General features: G+C 47.0%; 1 protein-coding gene across 5 annotated transcripts in view; it reads left to right on the top strand.

Annotated features, from left to right (window-relative positions):
- The window catches only part of LOC139546464 (protein DOP1B-like), a 49,206-nt gene that overhangs the window by 25,610 nt on the left and 4,231 nt on the right, over positions 1-19,365 (top strand). For 2 of the 5 annotated variants that reach the window (XM_071354869.1, XM_071354865.1), the window contains 18 exons: positions 224-344; positions 460-579; positions 718-829; positions 965-1,213; positions 2,081-2,412; positions 2,534-2,958; positions 3,343-3,614; positions 3,915-4,067; positions 7,486-7,586; positions 9,445-9,635; positions 9,734-11,448; positions 11,577-11,768; positions 11,888-12,010; positions 12,186-12,320; positions 12,494-12,549; positions 12,699-12,803; positions 18,179-18,245; positions 18,501-18,657. In XM_071354869.1, the coding sequence (XP_071210970.1) occupies positions 224-344; positions 460-579; positions 718-829; positions 965-1,213; positions 2,081-2,412; positions 2,534-2,958; positions 3,343-3,614; positions 3,915-4,067; positions 7,486-7,586; positions 9,445-9,635; positions 9,734-11,448; positions 11,577-11,768; positions 11,888-12,010; positions 12,186-12,320; positions 12,494-12,549; positions 12,699-12,803; positions 18,179-18,245; positions 18,501-18,657 (4,626 nt within the window). The remainder of the gene's footprint in view (positions 1-223; positions 345-459; positions 580-717; positions 830-964; positions 1,214-2,080; positions 2,413-2,533; positions 2,959-3,342; positions 3,615-3,914; positions 4,068-7,485; positions 7,587-9,444; positions 9,636-9,733; positions 11,449-11,576; positions 11,769-11,887; positions 12,011-12,185; positions 12,321-12,493; positions 12,550-12,698; positions 12,804-18,178; positions 18,246-18,500; positions 18,658-19,365) is intronic. The other 3 variants (XM_071354867.1, XM_071354868.1, XM_071354870.1) reach the window with 3 other exon arrangements.

The raw sequence follows: 19,365 nt of genomic DNA, 5'->3' as shown, positions 1-19,365 counted from the left end.
GATGATGGTGGTCTCTCAGGTCCTCTGATAGTGGACAGTGTGTGATGATAATGATGCTGGTCTCTCGCAGGTCCTCTGATAGTGGGCAGTGTGTGATGATAATGATGCTGGTCTCTCTCAGGTCCTCTGATAGTGGGCCGTGTGTGATGATAATGATGGTGGTCTCTCTCAGGTCCTCTGATAGTGGGCCGTGTGTGATAATATTGATGGTGGTCTCTCTCAGGTCCTCTGATAGTGGGCAGTGTGTTATTGGAGGTGGTGAGAGCGTTCTACAGCTACTGCAGAGAGATGCTGGGAGAGGAGTCTATCACCAGCACTGGCCTGACAGGCAACCAGCTAGCCAGGTGAGAGGATGGGACGAGTGGAGAATGAACTAATATAGATGAATGATATTTATTGGGAAGTTTCCTAAAAAGAGATCGACATGATAGTGACTGCCTAGATGTGTTGTCTGTGCAGTAAAATAAAAGAGAACAAGAACGCATCAGAAATCATAAAGACGGTGAACATGCTGGTGAGCTCCATGAACAGTGAGTTCCTGTGGGACTACATTACCTGCCACTTCTGCACCTGCCTCAGGTAGGTAACGCCTCTACTAACACCTACTGTACCTCCTCTGGAATAGTCACTGTAGCTTTGCTGTTATAAAGCATCTTTCTCCAACTCGAATGTCTTATATTGTTTAGCTGATCTCTCTCTGTGTCTCTGTCTCCATAGCGACCCAGCTGACCTGCCGCCGCCCCCTCTGCAGTATCACAGTGACTCTCCTGCTCCCTCTGTCACAGAGATCTCCACGCTCATCATGTTCCTACTGGACGTCATCCCTCTGGTACACACACACACGCGCTTCTATTTTTCCCCTCTCTCTCTTTTTCTCTCTCTCTCTCTCCCCTCTCTTTCTCTCCCTTTCTTGCTCTCTCTAACCCTATCTGATTGGTCTGTCTCTGTGTGTCTGGTCCAATAGGAGCTCCATGCTGACATCCAGTCTCAGTTCCTGCCCCAGATGCTTGGCCGCATGCTGCATGCACTCCGCACCCACATGACCTGTCTGGACCTATCGGAGCTCACACAGGGCCTGCGCACCTGCTTCAAGGTGCTCAGTAAGATCCAGATGCCCGTGACTTATATGGACATGGAGGTGGAGTCACAGACACAGAAAGTGACGTCACAGATACAGGAGGAGAGCTTCAAATTTGTTCCGGTCAGTGGCTGTGTGAGTTTGTGCAGTGGTTCCGAGAAACTGGCATGCGTATGGAGAGTATCAAATCAAATGTATTTATATAGCCCTTCTTACATCAGCTGATATCTCAAAGTGCTGTACAGAAAGCCAGCCTAAAACCCCAAACAGCAAGCAATGCAGGTGTAGAAGCACGGTGACTAGGAAAAACTCCCCAGAAAGGCCAAAACCTAGGAAGAAACCTAGAGAGGAACCAGGCTGGTGTGGCCAGTCCTCTTCTGGCTGTGCCGGGTGGAGATTATAACAGAACATGGCCAAGATGTTCAAATGTTCATAAATGACCAGCATGGTCAAATAATAATAATCACAGTAGTTGTCGAGGGTGCAACAAGTCAGCACCTCAGGAGTAAATTTAGGAGTAGAAGGAAAATGGGAGTTAGGGATGCAACACTACTGAGGTACTTAAGAATGGTCATGCCCTCAGGATAAACTGTCTGGTAGGTGACCTGTCTGACTGAGGGATAACATTCCTGGCAGGGTTAGCTCCTTGTCAGGCTGTCTCTCATGTACTGTACTCCTCTTGTCTTGATGGTAGATCCAGACTACACAGGCCAGGCCAACCAATCTTCTAATTGCACTCTCCCTGCAGATATAAACAAGGTCTGGAGTCCAGCTGTAACACTGGCCTGTCTGTCTGTCTGTCACATAAACACAGCTCCCACTGATCTTTAGCTTCTTTCAGTCACTGACTGGATCATGATGGGAGTTCTCAGTAAGGACTTTTAGAAAATATTTTTTGAGTTTAAGGACAAGGAGACGGTTCTCTAACTGTCCTTTTAAGGTCATACTACCCTCTCCCTCATTGGTGGTCTTCTGGTTGGATCATACATTTTCTCCCCTTAGATACAGGATATGGAGAAGGAGAGGGAGGAGGAAGAGGGCAGTCGGGTCAACGTTAACCATGACAATGCAGAACCAGAGGAAGAGCTGAATGGGGTTGTGGAGCAGGAGACTGGCCCGGTAGAGGGAGACGGCGCCTTCCCGCTCCTTCGGTCTGAAGACAGCGGATTGGGCATCAGCGCCTCACCCTCGCAATTGCACCTCTTACCAGGGGCGGGACTGAGCCCCGAGGGGGTGGGGATCGTGAAAGAGTGCCAGAGTGTGTGGAGGAAGGGGGGCAATGTGGAGACCATGACCCAGTGTCTGCTGGATATACTGGCCTTCATAACCACCTGGTAGAGAACATGATCACATCTGGAAAACATGTAACACACAATCATCAAGCACAGCATGCACCAATCAAAACAACTTGATCAACTCTCTCTCTCCATCTCTCTCCCTCCTCTCCCCTCCCAGGTACCTGCTGGTTCAGGTGGAGGACGTCAGGGGGCAGGAGGAGGCTGTACAGCCGGACCCCGCTGCCCTCTCCCCTGGTGGGAAGACCTCGTTCCAGGAGGGCCCTCAGATCACCACCACCCAGATCAAAGACAAGCTAGCCGAGCTCTTCACCCCCAACAAACAAAAACCACGCTCTACCTCGGACCCCCCTGTCCCAGACCTCCCTGTCCACCCTACAGAGAAGAAGAAAGGGCGAGGGGGCACGGGAGGAGGGGTGGACTGGGGGGCAGGGTACATGCCCCGGGGCAGGGCGGAGATTTCAGAGGAGTGCCGCCAGGCGTTCACGGCAGCATGCCACCTGCTGTTGGAGTGTACCACCTTCCCCCTGTACCTGAGTGAGGAGGAGAGCCAGGTGCTCTACAGCGACATGTTCCACCATACAGGTGACAGTATACACTTTTACACAATAATGGTTGTTTACCCATACAGGTCAGTCTGTACAGCTCGACACAAACTTACTGTAGTTAGTTAGCCACGCAGTAGTCTTGCATGTCAGATTCACACAAATGAGTCCACATAGGGGAATTTGTATAACTCTACAACTCTACTCTTAACCAATAGGTTTACTGGGGTGCTGGTTTGTCTATTCAAATGAAAAGCTTAAGCTTTAGTGTGTACTCCTACTCCTAACATGGCTTACTAACAGGGCTGAATTGACCACTTTATGATGGTTCAAGTCAGTATACTGATATGCTTTCATGATCTTGACTAATTTGAACTCATTGAATGGGAAGTAACCAAAATATTGTTTTGTTTTTTCTCTTCAGACAGTGACGTGGGCTGCCTGCCTTTGTGGCTGAGGTCCTTGATGACCCTGTGTTGCCTGTCGAGGGACTACCAGGTGCAGCACACGGCTGTGTCCTCTCTTCTGGAGCTCATCAACCACTCCCAGTCCCTGGCCCTGGTCATCCAGGACAAGACCAGGCGCTACCAGGCCAGCAACGCCAACCCCCTGAGCGGGCGGCTGCAGATGGTCACTGTGCCCCCCATCTACCCAGGCCTGCTCAACGCCATCGAGCAGAGTACAGATTTCTACCAGGTCAGGAAATCATGGTCTACCATGGCAGGGGGCTTGTATTACTGCCACATAAAGAGGGAACATAATATGAGTAGTCCTAGCTGGTCTGACGTGTTACTGTATAATATGATGAAATGTGTACATTTCCTTAGTGAATGTGTCATCTGTAACTCTATGTCCAACAGCATCATCACCTTTTTCATTTTTGCTGCCTATTACCAAATCAGGATCATTAGTAATCTGATGCTGCTGCGTTAAGTTGATCCAAATGAACACCGATCATCATCACCTCTAACATTTCACCTTTGTGATCCCATGCAGCGGGTGGCCCAGGTGCTGTGGGGTCAGCTGGATGTGGAGCGTCGAGAGCAGCACACCTCCTGTGTGGAGCTCTTCTATCGGCTCCACTGCCTGGCCCCGTCCGCATCCATCTGTGAGGACATCGTCTGCCAGGCTTTACTGCACAGAGACAAGGTACAGAACACACACACACACACACTAACAAGATTCTACTGTAATATCATGACACTAGATTAGAGGTCGACCGATAACAATCGGAAATCGGTAATTTTGGACGCCGATTTTTGTTTTTTATTATTATTATTTTTTACACCTTTATTTAACTAGGCAAGTCAGTTAAGAACACATTCTTATTTTCAATGACGGCCTAGGAACAGTGGGTTAACTGCCTTGTTCAGGGGCAGAATGACAGATTTTTACCTTGTCAGCTCGGGGATTCAATCTTGCAACCTTACGGTTAACTAGTCCAACGCTCTAACCACCTGCCTCACGAGGAGCCCGTCTGTTACGCGAATTCAGTAAGAAGCCAAGGTAAGTTGCTAGCTAGCATTAAACTTATCTTATAAAAAACAATCAATCAATCATAATCACTAGTTATAACTACACATGGTTGATGATATTACTAGTTTATCTAGCGTGTCCTGCGTTGCATATAATCGATGCAGTGCGCATTCGTGAAAAAGGACTGTCGTTGCTCCAACGTGTACCTAACCATAAACATCAATGCCTTTCTTAAAATCAATACACAGAAGTATATATGTTTAAACCTGCATATTTAGCTAAAAGAAATCCAGGTTAGCATGCAATATTAACGAGGTGAAATTGTGTCACTTCTCTTGCGTTCATTGCACGCAGAGTCAGGGTATATGCAACAGTTTGGGCTGCCTAGCTCATTGCGAACTAATTTGCCAGAATTTTACATAATTATGACATAACATTGAAGGTTGTGCAATGTAACAGGAATATTTAGACTTATGGATGCCACCCGTTAGATAAAATACGGAATGGTTCCGTATTTCCCTGAAAGAATAAACGTTTTGTTTTCGAGATGATAGTTTCCGGATTCGACCATATTAATGACCTAAGGCTCGTATTTCTGTGTGTTATTATGTTATAATTAAGTCTATGATTTGATAGAGCAGTCTGACTGAGCGATGGAAGGCACCAGCAAGCTCGTAAGCATTCATTCAAACAGCACTTTCGTGCGTTTTGCCAGCAGCTCTTCGCAATGCTTAAGCATTGAGCTGTTTATGACTTCAAGCCTATCAACTCCCGAGATTAGGCTGGTGTAACTGATGTGAAATGGCTAGATAGTTAGCGGGGTGCGCGCTAATAGCGTTTCAAACTTCACTCGCTCTGAGACTTGGAGTAGTTGTTCCCCTTGCTCTGCATGGGTAACGCTGCTTCGAGGGTGGCTGTTGTCGATGGGTTCCTGGTTCGAGCCCAGGTAGCGGCGAGGAGAGGGATGGAAGCTATATTGTTACACTGGCAATAAAGTGCCAATAAGAACATCCAATAGTCAAAGGTATATGAAATACACATCGTATAGAGATAAATAGTCCTATAATTCCTCTAATAAGTACCACCTAAAACTTCTTACCTGGGAATATTGAAGACTCATGTTAAAAGGAACCAGCAGCTTTCATATGTTCTCATGTTCTGAGCAAGGAACTTAAACGTTAGCTTTCTTACATGGCACAAATTGCTGTTTTACTTCTCCAACACTAAATTGATTTTATTGATGTATTATATTAAGTTAAAATAAGTGTTCATTCAGTATTGTTGTAATTGTCATTATTACAAATACATTTAGAAAATCGGCCGATTAATCGGTATCGGCTTTTTTTGGTCCTCCAATAATTGGTATCGGTATCGGCGTTGAAAAATCATAATCTGTCGACCTCTACACTAGACGCCTACAGCAAAGAGCCATCCAATACTCCTAACGCATTTAAACAGCACCGAGGTTTTACATATAGCCACCTAACATATGAACAAATACTCCAGCCTAAACTCATGTGATATAACAAACAGTAAGTCATCCTCTGTGTTTAACCTCTCTAGGGTATGTGGGACGGTAGCGTCCCACCTCGTCAACAGCCAGTGAAACTGCAGGGTGCCAAATTCAAAACAACATAAATCCCATAATTAAAATTCCTCAAACATACATGTATTTTACAGCATTTTAAAGATACACTTGTTGTAAATCCAGCCACAGTGTCCGATTTCAAAAAGGCTTTATGACGAAAGCAAACCAAACGATTGTGTTAGGTCAGAGCCAAGTCACAGAAAAACACAGCCATTTTTCCAGCCAAAGAGAGGAGTCACAAAAAGCAGAAATATATAGATCAAATTAATCACTAACCTTTGATGATCTTCATCAGATGACACTCATAGGACTTTATGTTACACAATACATGTATGTTTAATTTGATAAAGTTCATATTTATATCAAAACATCTCAGTATACATTGGCGCGTTATGTTCAGTAGTTCCAAAAACATCCGATGATTTTGCAGAGAGCCACATCAATTTACAGAAATACTCATAATAAACATTGATAAAAGATACAAGTGTTTCACATGGAATTTTAGATCCAGTTCTCCTTAATGCAACCGCTGTGTCAGATTTCAAAAAAACTTTACGGAAAAAGCAAACCATGCAATAATCTGAGTACAGCGCTCAGACGACAAATCAACCCAAAAAGATATCCGCCATGTTGTGCAGTCAGCAGAAGTCAGAAATAACATCATAAACATTCACATTCACTTATTCATCTTCATCAGAATGCACTCCCAGGAATCCCAGTTCCACAATAAATGTTTGTTTTGTTCGATAATGTCCATCATTTATGTCCAAATTCCTCCTTGTTGTTCGCGCGTTCAGTACACAATCTAAACTCACGGCGCGCGTGCAAGTCCAGCGGAAAGTACGGACGAAAAGTCCAAAAAGTTCCGTTACAGTCCATAGAAACATGTCAAACGATGTATAGAATCAATCTTTAGGATGTTTTTAACATAAATCTTCAATAATGTTCCAACCGGAGAATTCCTTTGTCTTCAGAAATGCGATGGAACGCAGCTAAACTCTCACATGATGTTCCAACCGGAGAATTGGTTGCGCATGGTCAGCTCGTGGCACTCTGGGAGAGACCTTACTCAATCTCCTCTCATTCGCCCCCACTCACAGTAGAAGCATCAAACAAGGTTCTAAAGACTGTTGACATCTAGTGGAAGCCTTAGGAAGTGCAACATGACCCCATTTCCACTGTATCTTGGATAAGCAAAGAGTTGAAAACCTACAAACCTCAGATTTCCCACTTCCTGGTTGGATTTTTTTTCTCGTTTTTGCCTGCCTGTTTTTGCCTCGTTTTTGCCTGGTGTCTGTTATACTCACAGACACCATTCAGAAAGTTTTAGAAACTTCAGAGTGTTTTCCATCCAAATCTACTAATAATATGCATAACCTAGGATCTGGGCCTGAGTAGCAGGCAGTTTACTCTGGGCACGCTTTTCATCCGGACGTGAAAATACTGCCCCCTACCCCAAAGAAGTTAACTAGCATGTCAGTTATGTTGTGTGTATTCCCTCAGGCTGTACGGTTGGAGGCCCTACATAGGTTCTCAGTGCTGTGGCACCTGACCAGGGAGAACCAGTCAAACCGGACCATGTCTCTGAACCGCTCGTTTGACCGGTGAGTACAGAGCTTGAAGTATGGTCAGTGGTTGGTCTTTGGGCCCAACAGCAGTTTGTGCTGTGGTCCCCAGTGTATTCGGTTTCATGATTCTACAGTCGTGGCCAAAAGTTTTGAGAATGACACAAATATTTATTTTCACAACGTTTGCTGCCTCAGTTTGTATGATGGCAATTTGCATATACTCCAGAATGTTATGAAGAGTGATCAGATGATTGCAATTAATTGCAAAGGCCCTCTTTGCTATGCAAATGAACTGAATCCCCAAAAAACATTTCCACTGCATTTCAGCCCTGCCACAAAAGAACCAGCTGACATCATGTCAGTGATTCTCTTGTTAACACAGGTGTGAGTGTTGACGAGGACAAGGCTGGAGATCACTCTGTCATGCTGATTGAGGTCGAATAATAGACTGGAAGCTTCAAAAAGAGGGTGGTGCTTGGAATCATTGTTCTTCCTCTGTCAACCATGGTTACCTGCAAGGAAACATGTGCCGTCATCATTGCTTTGCACAAAAAGGGCTTCACAGGCAAGGATATTGCTGCCAGTAAGATTGCACCTAAATCAACCATTTATCGGATCATCAAGAACTTCAAGGAGAGCGGTTCAATTGTTGTGAAGAAGGCTTCAGGGCGCCCAAGAAAGTCCAGCAAGCGCCAGGACCGTCTCCTAAAGTTGATTCAGCTGCGGGATCGGGGCACCACCAGTACAGAGCTTGCTCAGGAATGGCAGCAGGCAGGTAGGTGTGAGTGCATCTGCACGCACAGTAAGGCAAAGAATTTTTGAGGATGGCCTGGTGTCAAGATGGGCAGCAAAGAAGCCACTTTCTCCAGGAAAAACATCAGGGACAGACTGATATTCTGCAAAAGGTACAGGGATTGGACTGCTGAGGACTGAGGTAAAGTCATTTTCTCTGAATCCCCTTTCCGATTGTTTGGGGGAAAAAAGCGGAAAAAAGCTTGTCCGGAGAAGACAAGATGAGCGCTACCATCAGTCTTGTGTCATGCCAACAGAAAAGCATCCTGAGACCATTCATGTGTGGGGTTGCTTCTCAGCCAAGGGAGTGGGCTCACTCCCAATTTTGCCTAAGAACACAGCCATGAATAAAGAATGGTACCAACACATCCTCCGAGAACAACTTCTCCCAACCATCCAGGAACAGTTTGGTGACGAACAATGCCTTTTCCAGCATGATGGAGCACCTTCCATAAGGCAAAAGTGATAACTAAGTGGCTCGGGGAACAAAACATCGATATTTTGGGTCCATGGCCAGGAAACTCCCCAGACCTTAATCCCATTGAGAACTTGTGGTCAATCCTCAAGAGGCGGGTGGACAAACAAAAACCCACAAATTCTGAGAAACGCCAATTATTGATTATGCAAGAATGGGCTGCCATCAGTCAGGATGAGGCCCCGAAGTTAATTGACAGCATGCCAGGACGGATTGCAGAGGTCTTGAAAACGAAGGGTCAACACTGCAAATATTGACTCTTTGCATCAACTTCATGTAATTGTCAATAAAAGCCTTTGACACTTATGAAATGCTTGTAATTATACTTCAGTATTCCATAGTAACATCTGACAAAAATATCTAAAGACACTGAAGCAGCAAACTTTGTGGAAATGTATATTTGTGTCATTCTCAAAACTTTTGGCCACGACTGTACTACCATAGTGAACCTGTTCTGCTTTCCTCAGATCACTGAGATGGACTATTTTTCTCTGTCTCTCTGTCTCTCTCTGTCTCTCTCTCTGTGTGTTCTCTTCTCTTCTGTCTCTCTCTCTCTCAGAGCACTATTTAAGATTGTGCGTCTGTCCGTCATCTCCCTATGACTGACTCTGTGTATCTCTGTCCCAGGTCTCTGTGTGTGGTGATGGACTGTCTGAACAGCCCAGATGGTTCTGTGAGTGCTGCAGCCCAGTGCTGGCTGGTCAGGGCTCTCTCCCTGCAGGACGTGGTCCGCATCCTGGAGCCTGTTCTGCTGCTGCTGCTCCACCCTTCCACCCAGCGCTGCACCATCCAGAGTGTCAAACAGAACCTCACCGCAGGTGTGTGTGCGTGTGTTTGTGTGTGTTCTGGAGTGTTAAGTGGTGATTGTTGGAGTGTTTAGGGATGTTGCTCTCCTAGTGTGTATTTGTTTTGGTAGACCTCTTTCTCTCTGTAGGTAATCTGAAAGATTTAAACAGCAGAAGTCGAAGCACCACCAAGGGTTCCACGGGCGCCATGGCAACCAGCACCCAACCAGATGAGGGTACACTGGGTCACATGATCCTGGTGGACCGGGAGGCCCTGTGGGGGGAGCTGGAGCGTGACCCAGAGACGACCAATCCAGCGGCTGACTCCACGGGGGTGTCTTGCAGTGAGAGCGAGGCCACAGAGGGGGAAGACGAGCTGGAGGAGGAGGTGGAGGAGGAAGAGAGCGAACACACCGAGTCAGCTGACACCAGTGGTGCCCAGGTCTCCACAGAGAACTCCAGCTCCGCCACTTACGGTTGTAGCGTAGAGGAAGGAGGTGTGGTCAGCTGCCTGAGGAGGGTGGAATCGGAACACACGCAGGCCTCCGATTCGCTGTCGAGCGAGGAGGATGACCTGGAGCGTGAAGCCATGGCTCAGTCACGTCTCCTCAAACAGGAGCGTGAGAAGCGTGAAGTCATTGACTCTCTGTTCCGCCATGTTCTGCTGTACTCTGTGCCCGGCGGCTGGCCCCGCCTGCTCCACGGCCTGGCCCTGTTGGACAGTCTGTTGAGGAGCAGCGCCCAGCGCCCTCTAGTGGACGCCCTCTCCTCCACCTCCCTGGACACCAGCTCAGCCGCCCACCTCAACCTGGTCTCTAACCTTCTCCAGCGCCACCAGCAGGCCCAGGACGGAAGAGGCTTCCATGGACGCCTGCTCTCGCCCACCTCCTCGCCCTCCATTCCCCCCTCCCTGCTCATCGAGCTGCTGGTATCGCTGTGCCTGAGGTTCCTACATTCCCACTACCCGTCCTACCTCACCCTGGGTCCCAGGGAGCTGCAGGGGAACAGGGAGGTCCAGGTGAAGAGCGTGGGGGTGCTGACCCGCCTGGTGACCCAGCTGGGGTGTGTGGTGCGGGGTCAGAGGGACAGCTCCACCCAGCGGGAGGCTGGGGTCGGCCCAGAGGCCATCCGCAAGCTGCTGGCTGGGTGTAAGGTGCAGCAGTACGCCCTTCTCACCCTCTCAGCCTCCATGTACATCAGCCAGAAAGGGGTGGAGAAGGACTCTGCCATGGGGTGTCTGAATCTGTTCGATGAACAGGTGGGCCTGTCTGAGGAGAGCCTGGTGAATCTTGGAGGGGGAGGGGGGCAGGAGCAATACCCCTTACAGATGGAGCTGCTCAAGCTCCTACAGGCCCTCATCGTCCTGGAGTACTACGTGTGGCCAGGGGGGTCTGGTTCAACCCCGCACCCCGATGAGCCCTGTGACACACCTGTAGCTACCCCTGCCTCCTCAACCATGAAGCAGGAATGGCAGACAGGGGTTCTGTTACAACAGTCCATCAAGGCAGCTCAGTACGTCCAGACCCAGCCCATCACAGCCCAGGGAATGTTTGTGTCTGCTGCAGCCCGGGCTCTGCAGCCGCAGTACGGCTATGCCATGCACCCCCACTGGGTGGCGCTGCTGTGCTCGTCTCTGCCCTACCTCGGGTGCTCGCTGGGCATCATTGTGGCTCCGCTCATCACCCAGATCTGCAGGAACCTGGACGAGCTGGTCAAACAGTACGATCACGACGGGGGGAAGGCTTCGCAGAGTAGCAGGAAGGAGAACATTGCTCCTGATTACCCTCTCACCCTACTGGAGGGACTGACTACACTCACTCACCACTGTCTACTGGACAACAAGAAGGTGAGTCACACACACACACACACTACTGATTTGGCAACATGTAGGTGGATCACTCTGCTGCCCACTCAGACACACAGAGTTGAATGCAGAAAACAATTATGTTTATTGTCTCCATCTGTCCCTCTCAGTCCCTGGTGGCCTGTGACCCTGCAGACATCCGAAATGCACGCAATGCTGTGATCAAGGATCTGCCACACATGCTCAGTAGTATGGCCCTGCTGTGGGGTGTGGTCAAGAGGGAGGAGTCCCAGAGGAGGGGCTCAGACTCCGCCCAGACCACCAGACACGCCTCCACATCCGTCTACTTCAGGAGCTCCAAGGTATGCCTGTGTTTATGTTTGCGTGGGAGTGTGTTCTTATGGGAAGTAAGTAGTGCTATGATATGTATTGCATGTGAATTTGTGTGTTACTCTGATGGTACTGGTGTGTGTGTGTGTAGATCCTGAGGCAGCGTGTGTTGGAGTTTCTGACTCCTCTGACGGGGCAGTACGGGGTGCAGCTCATGGCCTCAGTGGGAGCAGTGTGGAGCAGCCGGAGGAGCAAGAGACACACCACAAACAGAGTGAGTGTTCGTATTAATAATACGAATTCGTAAATTCGTATTATTTATTTTTGCAACAAGCGGATGACACATACATACACACACACCTTCCATCATAACAAGAGGGTGACACACAAAGTATGCCCCCCCTCTCTCTATGCTATCTCCTCCTCTTTCTCTCTCCATATCTCTGTAGATATTGCCTGTGTCCAGTGAGTCTCATCTGACCATTGTGGATCTGGTGAAGTCCCTGGGAACGCTCCATACAGACAACATCCTGCAGATGGTCAAAGAGGTGGTAAAGAAACCCCACCAGATCAAAGGAGACCAGGTATATACACACATACACATACATACACACATACACACATACACACACATACACATACACATATACACACACACACACACACACAAAGAATTGACTGTTAAACCCAGAGAGAAATTACATAGTGGTCATAGTTGATGCAACTCCCTTCTGTCTCTCCTTCGTCTGTGTGGCAGAAGTCCATCCTGGTAGACATCCCCATGCTACAGTTCAGCTATGCCTACACCCAGAGGTACCAAACAACGACATCAACACAAGAGATTCACACTGCCATGTAGTTAGTAATACACTTCAGTTCTTGCCTACATGTGATATTATTTAACAATGTTTCACCACCCTCCTGTCTGTGTGTTTGTGTCTGTCTGTCTGTCTCTGTGGTAGTATTCCAGCTCAGGCGCTCCAGGAGAACGTGGCGCCCCTCCTCAGTCTCCTCAGAGAGTCTGTGCAGCTCAACCTGGCCCCGCCCGGATACTTCCTGTTGCTGGGGTTAGTCGTCAACTTCTTATCCGTCTGACATGTACTAAAATGTTCACTTGATGTCCAATGTCCAGAAACCGGTCTCAGTTATTGATCACATAACATATGCCATTTAGCAGACTTTTTTTATCCGAAGCGACTAATCAATCAATGAAAGGATTTTATAAAGCCCTTTTTACATCAGCCGATGTCACAAAGTGCTATACAGAAACCCAGCCTAAAACCCCAAACAGCAAGCAATGCAGATGTAGAAGCATGGTGGCTAGGAAAAACTCCCTAGAAAGGCAGGAACCTAGGAAGAGACCTAGAGAGGAACCAGGCTCTGAGGGGTGGCCAGTCCTCTTCTTGCTGTGCCTGGTGGAGATTATAACAGTACATGGCCAAGATGTTCAAATGTTCATAGATGACCAGCAGGGTCAAATAATAATAATCACAGTGGTTGTAGAGGGTGCAACAGGTCAGCACCTCAAGAGTAAATGTCAGTTGGCTTTTAATAGCTGATCATTCAGAGTTAGAGACAGAGTTAGTTAGAGTCCAGGACAAGGTAGCACGTCCGGTGAACAGGTCAGGGTTTCATAGCCGCAGCCAGAACAGTTGAAACTGGAGCAGCAGCACGGCCAGGTGGACTGGGGATAGCAAGGAGTCATCAGGCCAGGTAGTCCTGAGGCATGTTCCTAGGGCTCAGGTCCTCCGAGAGAGAGAATTAGAGAAGACAGGAGAAATACTCCAGATATAACAGACTGACCCTAGCCCCCCGACACAAACTATTGCAGCATAAATACTGGAGGCTGAGACAGGAGAGGTCGGGAGACATTGTGGCCCCGTCCAACTATACCCCTGGACAGGGCCATCCAAGCAGGATGTAACCCCACCCACTTTCCCAAAGCACAGCCCCCACACCACTAGAGGGATATCTTCAATCCACCAACTTAATACCCTGAGACAAGGCTGAGTTTAGCCCACGAAGATCTCCCCCACGGCACGAACCCGAGGGGGACGCCAACCCGGACAGGAAGATCACGTCAGTGACTCAACCCACTCAAGTGGGTTGAGTCCCGTGTGGCTCAGTTGGTAGAGCATGGCGCTTGCAACGCCAGGGTTGTGGGTTCATTCCCCACGGGGGGACCAGGATGAATATGTATGAACTTTCCAATTTGTAAGTCGCTCTGGATAAGAGCGTCTGCTAAATGACGTAAATGTAAATGTAAATGTAAGTGACGCACCCCTCCTAGGGACAGAATGGAAGAGCACCAGTAAGCCAGTGACTCAGCCCCCGTAATAGAGTTAGAGGCAGAGAATCCCAGTGAAGAGAGGGGAACTGTCCTTTCCGTTCACCTTCACACACCTGGGCCAGACTACACTCAGTCATAGGACCTACTGAAGAGATGAGTCTTCAATAAAGACTTAAAGGTCAAGACTGAGTCTGCGTCTCTCACATGGATAGGCAGACCATTCCATAAAAATGGAGCTCTATAGGAGAAAGCCTGGCCTCCAGCTGTTTGCTTAGAAAATCTAGGGACAATTAGGAGGCCTGCGTCTTGTGATTGTAGCGTACGTGTAGGTATGTACGGCAGGACCAACTCAGAAAGATAGATAGTAGCAAGCCCATGTAATGCTTTGTAGGTTAGCAGTAAAACCTTGAAATCAGCCCTAGCCTTAACAGTGATCAAATGTTTTGGTTCTAGTCAAGATTCTAGCAGCCGTATTTAGCACTAACTGAAGTTTATTTAGTGCTTTATCCGGGTAGCCGGAAAGTAGAGCATTGCAGTAGTCTAATCTAAAAGTGGCAAAAGCATGGATACATTTTTCTGCATAATTTTTGGACAAAGTTTCTGATTTTTACAATGTTACGTAGATGGAAATAGTCTTGATATGTTTGTCAAAAGAGAGATCAGGATCTTCGTTTCTTGGGACCTAGAACTAGCATCTCTGTTTTGTACGAGTTTAAAAGTAAAACATTTGCCGCCATCCACTTCCTGATGTCTGAAACACAGGCTTCCAGGGAGGGCAATTTTGGGGCTTCACCATGTTTCATCGAAATGTACAGCTGTGTATTGTCCGCATAGCAGTGAAAGTTAACATTGTTTCCGAATGACATCACCAAGAGGTAAAATATATAGTGAAAACAATAGTGGTTCTAAAAACGGAACCTTGATTTGTCAGAGGAAAAACCATCCACAGAGACAAACTGATATCTTTCCGACAGATGAGATCTAAACCAGGCCAGAACTTGTCCGTGTAGACCAATTTGGGTTTACAATCTCTCCAAAAGAATGTGGTGATCGATGGTATCAAAAGCAGCACTAAGGTCTAGGAGCACGAGGACAGATGGTCTGGTCTGACGTCATTAGAAGGTAATTTACCACCTTCACGAGTGTGGTCTCAGTGCTATGATGGGGTCTAAAACAAGACTGAAGTGTTCGTATACATCATTTGTCTTCAGGAAGGCAGTGAGTTGCTGGGCAACAGCTTTTTCTAAAATGTTTGAGAGGAATGGGAGATTTTGATTTAGTCCGATTTTAGTTTTTTTTGTATTTTCTTGGTCAAGGTTTGGCTTTTTCAAGAGAGGCTTTATTACTGCCACTTTTAGTGAGTTTGGTACACATCTGGTGGATAGGGAGGCGTTTAATATGTTCAACATTGGAGGGCCAAGCACAGGAAGCAGCTCTTTCAGTAGTTTAGTTGAAATAGGGTCCAGTATGAAGCTTGAAGGTTTAGAGGCCATGACTATTTTCATCAATTGTTCAAGAGATATAGTATTAAAAACCTTGAGTGTCTCCCTTGATCCTAGGTCCTGGCAGTGTTGTACAGACTCAGGACATCTGAGCTTTGGAGGAATACGCAGATTTAAAGAGGAGTCTGTAATTTGCTTTCTTATGATCATGATCCTTTTTGTCAAAGAAGTTCATAAATGTATCACTGCTGAAGTGAAAGACATCCTCTCTTGGGGAATGCTGCTTTTTAGTTAGCTTTGCGACAGTATCAAAAATAAATGTAGGATTGTTCTTTTTCTCCTCAATTAAGATGGAAAAATAGGATGATAGTACCCTCACTGCTGTTCTGTCTTTCCAAGCAAAATCGGAAGACTTCCAGTTTGGTGTAGCGCCATTTCCGTTCCAATTTTCTGGAAGCTTGCTTCAGGGCTCGGGTATTTTCTGTATACCAGGGAGCTAGTTTCTTATGACAAATGTTTTTAGTTTTTAGGGGTGCGACTGCATCTAGGGTATTACGCAAGGTTAAGTGAAGTTCCTCAGTTAGGTGGTTAACCGATTGTTGTACGCCGACGTCCTTGGATAGGTGGAGGGAGTATGGAAGGGCCAGGATTACGAGGAAAGGCTCCGAAAGCCTTTTGGAGTGGGTCTGTGGACTTATCCATGTCAATATTAAAGTCACCAAAAATTGGAATATTATCTTCCATGACTGCAAGGTCCGATAGGAATTCAGGGAACTCGGAAAGGAACGCTGTATACGGCCCAGGAGGCCTGTAAACAGTAGCTATAAACGTGATTGAGTAGGCTGCATAGATTTCATGACTAAAAGTTCAAAAGACGAAAGCGTAGTCATTTTTATTTTGTAAATTGAAATTTGGTATCATAAATGTTAGCAACACCTCCGCCTTTGCGGAATACACAGGGGATATGGTTGCTAGTGTAACCAGGAGGAGAGGCCCCATTTAACACAGTAAATTCATCAGGCTTAAGCCATGTTTGTCAGGCCAACCACATTAAGATTATGATTAGTTCATTGACTATAACTGCCTTGGAAGTGAGGGATCTAATATTAAGTAGCCCTATTTTGAGATGTGAGATATCACAATCTCTTTCAATAATGACAGGAATGGAGGAGGTCTTTATTCCAGTGAGATTGCTAAGGCGAACACCGCCATGTTTAGTTTTGCCCAACCTAGATTGAGGCACAGACACGGTCTCAATGGGGATAGTTGAGCTGACTACACTGACTGTGCTAGTTCATAGATAAGATGAGAGCACCCCTCCAGCTAGGATGGAGTCTGTCACTCCTCAGCAGGCCAGGCTTGGTCCTGTTTGTAGGTGAGTCCCAGAAAGAGGGCCAATTTATCTACAAATTCTATCTCTTGGGAGGGGCAGAAAAACGTTTTCAACCAGCGATTGAGTTGTGAGACTCTGCTGTAGAGCTCATCACTCCCCCTAACTGGGAGGGGGCCAGAGACAATTACTTGATGCCGACACATCTTTCTAGCTGATTTACAGGTTGAAGCTATGTTGCACTTGGTGACCTCTGACTGTTTCATCCTAACATCGATGGTGCCGACGTGGATAACAATATCCCTATACTCTCTACACTCGCCAGTTTTAGCCTTAGCCAGCCCCATCTTCAGATTAGCCTTAACGTCGGTAGCCCTGCCCCCTGGTAAACAGTGTATGATCGCTGGATGATTCTTTTTAAGTATAATACTGCGGGTAATGGAGTCGCCAATAACTAGGGTTTTCAATTTGTCAGAGCTAATGGTGGGAGGATTCGGCGTCTCAGACCCCATAATGGGTGGAGGAGAGACCAGAGAAGGCTCGGCCTCTGACTCCGACTCGTTGTTAATGGGAGAACCGGTTGAAAGTTTCTGTCGGCAGAATGAGCGACATCGGTTGAGCATTCCTACAGCATTTCCTTCCAGAAGCCATGAGAAAATTGTCCAGCTGCGGGGACTGTGCGAGGGGATTTATACTACTATCTGTACTTACTGGTGGCACAGCCTGCTGCCTGGCCTGCACCCTATCTCCTTGTGGAGCTAGAAGAGTTAGAGCCCTGCCTATGGGGCAAATGACCCTTGCCTAACTATTGCTTCTGAAGCTGGGCTTGCAGCACGGCTATCCTCACCATAAGGCGATCGTTCTCCTGTATATTATGAGAACAGTAACTGCAATTAGAAGGCATAATGTTAATGTTACTACTTAGCTTCGGCTGGTGGAGGTCCTGTAGAACCATGTCCAGATAAAGCGTCCAGGGTGAAAAAGTTGAGCGAGGGGAAAAAATATAAAACGGTAATTTAAAAAATACGTAAAGTTGGCAGGTAGCAAAGTAACACTAGCAACAAAACGCACAGCAGCACGTGAACAAGTCCACAAGTTGTGACAGGAAATGACGTCAGCACTCGATTCACAAATAACTCATCTTACAGTCACGCGTGCATACATCTGTGGTCATACTGATTTGTTACTGTAGACATTTTTCCCAGCGTAACACACTCTGTTGTTTGAAACAATGTAAATGTTATTTCCAAACATAAGTAGTACATCCCACATCAATAGACATGCTTTGGTTTGCTGCTGTATCAGAATCAACAAGATATTATTGCATTCTAGTCTACCAATCCATAGCTGTACAGACATCTTTCTCCTCTCCTACTACAGGATCCTCAATGACTTTGTAAACCGACTCTCCAACCTGGACAATAAGAAGGACACTAGAGACATGCAGGTAAGACATGGAGCACAGCAGCACAGCCCTAGCTGTAGCCTAATGTACACCTTCCACGCCATCCGCTAGGTCCGCTTGAATGAAACGATGCAATATCGAACATCCGCTCCTGTGCGCCCAGGTGCACACCGAAATGTGTGGACAGGACCGGATGTTTCATTAAAACGAAAGGCCTAAATTAAGCTTTAGTGTGAGATTGAGAGGGTACAGTGTGAGATGCATGATAATGATGGTTACCATGGTGATGTCCTGTAGGAAGTGACCCAGAAGATCCTGGAGGCGGTGGGTGGGGTGGCGGGGTCATCTCTGGAGCAGACCAGCTGGCTCAGCCGCAATCTGGAGGTCAAGAACCAGCCACAGGTGTGTCCTGAGACCGAGGAGCCATCCAACGAACTGAACCTGGACCTCTATGGTAACCAAACACACACACACACACCTGGAGACATCCCTGGCTTCTATCAGGAACAGACTGAAGCCTAATTTACACCTTGTGCTTCCGCACCATATGCTAGGTCCACTCTAAAAATGCAATATCGAACGTCCACTCCTGTCCGTACATATCTGCACTTTTCCAGGACACTTCCAAGGAGCTGCGGATGGAAGCGGATGTTCAATTGATGTTATTTTGAAGTGGAAGGTGTACATTAGGCTTTAAAATGGGTCAGAGCTGCTAACCTCCTTAACCACGTGTCAAACTCATTCCATGGAGGGCCTAGTGTCTGCGGCAGGGTTTCCAAAACTCGGTCCTCGGGACCCCAAGGGGTGCACATTTTGGTTTAAGTCCTAGCACTACACAGCTGATTCAAATAATCAACTAATCATCAAGCTTTGATGGTTTGAATCAGTAGTCTAGTGTTAGGGCAAAATACAAAGCATGCACCCCTTGAGGTCCCGAGGACTGAGTTTGGGAAGCGCTGGTCTGCGGGTTTTCACTCCTCCTTTGTATTTGATTGATGAATTAAGGTCAGTAATTAGTAAATAACTCTACACACCTGGTTATCTAGGTCTTAATTGAAAGGAAATACCAAAAACCCGCAGACACTAAACCCTCCATGGAATGAGTTTGACACCCCTCTCCTTAACCCTCAGGACATGCTCCTCAGTAACCATGGCAACCAAA

Source organism: Salvelinus alpinus, chromosome 20 (genome assembly GCF_045679555.1).
Source record: "Salvelinus alpinus chromosome 20, SLU_Salpinus.1, whole genome shotgun sequence".
NCBI classification, from domain to species: domain Eukaryota; kingdom Metazoa; phylum Chordata; class Actinopteri; order Salmoniformes; family Salmonidae; genus Salvelinus; species Salvelinus alpinus.
The sequence above is the reverse complement of the archived record's forward strand: the minus strand, read 5'-3'. Positions and strand labels throughout refer to the sequence as shown.